This window comes from Nyctibius grandis, chromosome 12 (assembly GCF_013368605.1).
Source record: "Nyctibius grandis isolate bNycGra1 chromosome 12, bNycGra1.pri, whole genome shotgun sequence".
NCBI classification, from domain to species: Eukaryota; Metazoa; Chordata; class Aves; order Nyctibiiformes; family Nyctibiidae; genus Nyctibius; species Nyctibius grandis.
Genome location: NC_090669.1, coordinates 16,563,754 through 16,569,753, shown reverse-complemented (window position 1 = coordinate 16,569,753; position 6,000 = coordinate 16,563,754). Strand labels below are relative to the sequence as shown.

Genomic DNA, 6,000 nt, shown 5'->3' with positions numbered 1-6,000 from the left:
GTTCATCAACACATTAGTGATTTCAGAGCAGTAAACTCTAGAAACAAATTTCTTTCCACATACTGATAAGTGATCCTTACCAATATGATTTAAAAATGAAATTTAAAATTGCTTTGGATTTTGGACACAGATGAGTCGATGTGTCCTTAGCAGAAGATGTTGATCTGTCAATAACAATGCTAATTGCTACAGGCAATTAAAGCTCTGTGTCTAAAAAGAGTGACCTTTTTCTTTGCCTGTAACATACAGGGTGATAGCTCAGATCAACAGGAAAGCATGACAGTTGGCACTCTGAATGAAGTGTTTAATTACTGGTGCTGATGACTAACGTGATTATACAATACTAATCAAAGTCTCTCAATTAATGATTTCTTGCACAATTTCAGATTCCACAACCTAAATGAGGTATTTTTGAAAATGAAAATGATTGCTTATAAAATTATAAAGCATGACTGAGGAAAATGAAAACTCATCTTTTTGCGACTTTTATCTGTGGTTTACAAAAGAAAAACTACTTTAACACTGAAAATCCACAAACTTAAAATCCTCCCTCCAGTTACTAGAATCTTCCAGACAGCAAGTGGGGAATTTTTTTTGTTACTGTTTCCAACTTGCAAAAAAAAGCCCAAACCCCCAAATAACTTTATGCAAAATGTTGGTATTTGCATGAGAAAGATGCCCATCTAAAATTACACAGTAAGTTAATAAGGCTTTTAAACCAGAACAGAAAATTCCATGGGACTCCTACAGGGAAATTGGGTATTACACAGGAATGTCATAATACTGCACTGGATGAGAATGGCACTTGAGTTCAAAACAACAATGATCAACAGCTCATAGCTCAGCTGACTGCAGACAAATACAACACACACTGTACTACAGCATTTGTTCACTGATGCACAGAATAGATTTCCCAGTCTTGTTCCCTTCATCAATCTTTCTGCTTCCACCACCTCTGGCTGTTACTGGATGAATGGCATGCGCTCTTTATTCTCGTTGTCCCCTTCATGGTCTTCTTCCTCTTCTCCAGCCTCACTTGTCTCTGTGCTGTCGTTGGCCATCTGTAGGATGAAAGATGAAGGACACCAGAGCGCCTTTCACATTGTTTTATTCACTCTTATTTCAGTTTGATTCATTTGATAAAGTGACTTCAAAAATGAAAGAAGACATGGTTGCAACATGAAAATAAACATTCTGTCTGTGCAAAACTTTTGTTGGCACTACACCACTTCCAGATAAAATTGTAAGCTGTTCCCCCCTGGCTTACAGCTGAATTACGTAACAGAAAACTGCTTTGTAGGACAGTTGCACAAGTGGACTCTGATCTGTGCACTTGTAGCAAACTGATATTAGGGCTCTCAGATAGAAAAATACAACTGTGTAAGAAGTTAACAGAATGTGTGAGACCTCTGGTTTACAACTCCTTCTGTATCTGCTCTTCCAAAACCAGATAACACTATTCTTTAACGCCAGCTAATGGATGGGATCTAGTCCCACCTGAGGTATAGTGTCATGAAAACTCAGAGAGCAACTGTTTTATACTAAAAAAAAATGAAACTTTATAGAGCAGTGGATATGTAGATGCTGACAGAATATATCCATGACAGAGTACAAATCTTGGATCACACAGGAGTGGGGAGAAACTGCATTCCCATATTTTGTTGAAGATGCCTACAGGTAGTAGGCAATTGCAGAAACTTGTAGCTCAGGATAGCATTTAAGGAGCTGTGTAAAGGTGCAAGACTCTCCTGTACTTCACCTGGTCAGTTTGACTTGTCTCTGGAGGCACAACAAGAGTCTGGTTAACTGGACAGGTGGTAGTGTTTAGCAGCATAGATCAGTATGACTGAATTCTCTTACACACCAACATTATCTCTCTTAGGACACAAGAAGATCCTTGTATTAGCTTGTAACTATTTCAAAACCAACTAAGCAAGAGACCCATTTACTTTTTAAAGAGAAATGCAGTGACACTGTGCCCTCCCTGTTTGATTACTAGCTTCTGCTGGAAATAAAAATCTCAAACACAACCTGATTTTCATGTAGAAAAGCAATGCTCTGAAGTTACCCACATATTTGAATTAACACCCTTTCGTAAAAGTGTATCAATTTTGTTCTCGACTTCTAACCAATGGCTACTGTGAATATACAGTATCAAGAGAACAGATGGAAGAAATGTATTAAAGTTGTGTTATGGATTCTTGTTTACAGTTTTAAGATGCAATTCAGCTACAAAATAATGCCCACTTGCCATACGTGAGGTCCTAAAAGCCTTGTTCCTTGCAGCGATTCTGTATGAGATCTGCGGCCAATTTTAGAGTAAGCGTAAGAGCTTAACTGTAATTCCAGGCTCTTTTCTGTTCTTTTGAAACAGGAGATACTTCAGGTCTGAAAGCAAACTTCATACATCAGTAGTGATTTGAAGTCAGTTTTTAAGTATCTTCTTTACTGTTCTTCCCTACATGAGTGAACGTTTAGGTGTGAGGCAGATAGCCATTCCGTATAGAAAAGTAACTGCTGAGACTCTAGGAATTACAATTATATTTCACTTTGGGTTAAATATATAAATTATTATTATTGGTTGTATTTAGATGCTATGGATTTAGAAGAAAACAGTATTACAATTTTTTTTTAAGGGACATGTCTCCAAAGTCACTACCCTGCTTTAACTTGTGTTACTGTACACCATGCGTGTAGTGCTTTGCACTCACCAGGGGAGTGGGTGCTTTCTCCACATCCAGAATTAGTTTTCCTATATTTCCTCGGTCATGGATTCTCTGCATGGCCTCCTTCACCTGAAAGAAAGATAACCTAGTGATAATTTTCAGGCACACACTAAGAGAAGCCTGAATTCCTTCCTTCCAAAACCAGCAACACATTTCAGGCAAGGTCATTCAAACAGCTGCTTGAAAAAAAATTAATAGTTAAACATTTTTCAGTGAATTTGTAAGGTCTGATTTTTGCATTGTGTTTGCCAAAATGCAATGTGAATCTTGATGACAGTTTCTGAATAGCACAATACATACATAATGTTAATGCAGTACAAAAGTAATGATGAGGTGCAGAGAGAAATATAGGCTCAGGGAGTTAATCCTTAGAGGTTGTTCATCAGATTTTTCTCTTTGCAGAATATTAATCAAGAAACTCTACTTTCACTGAAAGTATTAAATGTTTTTCTAATTGACCCATGATATTTTTCAGTTAATTTCTTTTGCGTTCCTATGGAGGGAATGCCGTATCCAGGCAGTGGCTATGATTAATGGAATACCGTGGTTCTCACTGCATAAGCGAGTATTTCTTTCCTTCTTTTTCCACCTTTTTTTTTTTTTTAATTTTTAAAAAGTAGTGTCCTTCAGATACTACTAAGACTAGACATTTAATAGCTGGCTGCAATTAGCACTTGTGAGAAAGGAACAAAAACCTCTTCTTACTAATGCACTGGAGAGGAGCTTATTTTGAAGTATGAAGTTTCAGGACTCATGAGAGCTCAGTGTTGATGAATTGAAATTGTGTGTGTTGCACTGAATGTTCGATGTGCAGCATGCAGACCACTATTAAATCACTGAAAACTGGAAGATATCAGGAGTTTCCTCACTTTCATGGTGGGAAACTTCAGGAACTGAAAGTGTACACATAAAGGCCGTTTCATATCCTCATCACACTTTTTTTGCCAGCATAACAGGATATGTTGAGACAAGAAAGAGTTTTATGTTAATAGGATCTACCATCTGTGACATAGTTTTTTTTGAATATTTTAAGAACAATGGCATAGAAGTTTGAAACAATATGCTGACTTGGGAACAGGTGGGTCCCACAGTACATTTAAAAGCCTGAAGCAGGGTCCAGGCACCTAAGAAAATTACTGAATGTCTAACACAGATGGAGGTATGAGATTTTTAAAGATACTAAGCAAATACAGCTTTCAACTTCCAATTAAATTTAATGGATGCTGGGCACAAAATGTCTTTACCATCTGTCAGCCTTACTTAGAAAGCTGACTGCAGTGAACTCAATATTAGAACCTTAATTTTGCCAAGTGGTTCCCTCAATTAGTAAATACCAGACTTAAAAAAAAAAAAAAAAATCTGTCAGAACAAAAGAAAAATTGCACTGCAAAACACAATGACTTTCTAACACGGCATAATTGTAAATCAACCTTGGAAAACACAATCTTATGAATCCCACGGGATAGAAGATTGACCTCTAAATGTAGTCCACAAAATCACAATAACATTTATGAAGTCACCTCACAGCATAAACAATACCTAACTATCCTGTAAGACTTGTTCCGCACTATGGCCAATATTCCTTTAAGAACATCCAACAAAGGCTCTGAAGAAGTAGCAGCTGTATTATTTTTTATGACTCTTATTAGCCAAATCGAGCTTTTAGGAGTCTACAGCACGACATAAATAACCAACATAGATGTGACAGAATTGGAGAAATCAGCAAACACACTTGCCCATCCATTGAAATTTATTACCAGAACATCATGTGGAAAGCAGGGTACGCAACATTTATTTTAATTTGTACCATACCATATTTAGCAAGACAAATTTGAGAAAATGTGCTTTCCCTGCATTTTTCACATGCACAGTATCAAATTTAAGACTCTGGAGAAAGGTTCAGGAGTTGTTTCCAGGACACTTGTAAGTAGCTTGCAAATGCAAACAGCAGGCAGAGGCAAAGGGAACAATAAAACTTATAACAATAATAGTGGCTATGGAATCCAGATGGAGCTATTAAAATACATAAAACATTGAAAAAAGTTTGAAGAGCTGATACAACATCTGTATATTTTAGTGTTATTTGCAACTTACCTATCGAATTAGTCAAATTCTGTACTAGTACAATGCCATCCAGTACACTATGTCTGAGTTAAGAGACCATGAGCTATTCTATAAATGAGTTCTTTTTATGTTTATGGCTGCTAACAGTCCACTTATTCAACCAAGACTGCAATTACTTGTTTCCCAAGGTCCCTGAATATTAAAACCATTCCCTCTTATACTATAGAGGGCAGAGAGCATTAAAAACCTTCTTTGCTATGCAAGCATGGTTAAGGCTTAGGTTGTTCTGTGCAGACTATATAAAAGCATTTACTATTTCACGTGACGACTGAAGTGCCGTGTATAGTCTGCCTTTCACAGAGCACGGTATGGAGCTTCTGCTAAGTCCGTGCCTGAGTGTTTTGCACATTACCAGTGAAGACAGTGAATCACTCTGCACTTGGTTAAAATCAGACCCAGGCTTAACTGGTAGTACAGTGAGGTATGTGGAAATCCTGGCATTATATTGGAGGTCCTCTAAAGAGGTTGAAGTTTGATTCAAAATAAGTATCCCTTCCAGCAGCAAGGATCAAAAGGGTTTCCCTCTTCTTACAGAATTGTGTCCCTAAATCACTTTTTACCAATTAATCTATATTGGTTGCTATTTGCATTTGTCAGCTCAAATCCAAGTAAATGGATCCGACATACTTTTGTTTATATGCACGAGTTAATTGCATTTCTTCTTGTGCGGTATCAACAGCCGAGGGCTCTTGGACTGGAAATAGTGCAAAGGAGCGTTTACTAATATAAAGAGTCTCCATTGGAATAAAGGACAAGAATTCTATTTGCCTTTGTTTGCCTTCAATATAGCTCAACCCTTTGAGGGTTTCTGTCTAAACTAATGCTGAACTACAGATTTTAGCCTTGAGAGCCCCAGCATTGACACAACATATGTCACAGAGCTCTGCACTGGAATCAGAACTATTTTTATACATTAGTGGACAATTGGAAAATGCTTCCACTTTCCATGTTATTTATGTAATGAAAGTTGGAAAACCAGTTACTGAAAACCAAGACAGACCCAGAATGCTGCACAGCCATGCACTGTCTGATGATCCGACATAGGCACTCCTAGGTAGCAGTAGAGGAAAAATGATTAATAGCAAAGGAGAAATAAAAGGAAGCCCAAGTTTGCCTTTTCCCTCAAGCACACTTGCATTAATTTGTGTTT

At 37.4% G+C, this 6,000-nt stretch overlaps 1 protein-coding gene across 1 annotated transcript in view; it reads right to left on the bottom strand.

Moving 5' to 3' along the window:
* Positions 1-263: 263 nt before the first annotated feature.
* The window catches only part of VAT1L (vesicle amine transport 1 like), a 55,996-nt gene continuing 50,259 nt past the window's right edge, over positions 264-6,000 (bottom strand). The window contains exons 8-9 of the mRNA XM_068411518.1: positions 2,712-2,795; positions 264-1,061 (exon numbers count right to left, since the gene is read on the bottom strand). Coding sequence (XP_068267619.1) covers positions 963-1,061; positions 2,712-2,795 — 183 coding nt within the window. The 3' untranslated portion in view covers positions 264-962. The remainder of the gene's footprint in view (positions 1,062-2,711; positions 2,796-6,000) is intronic.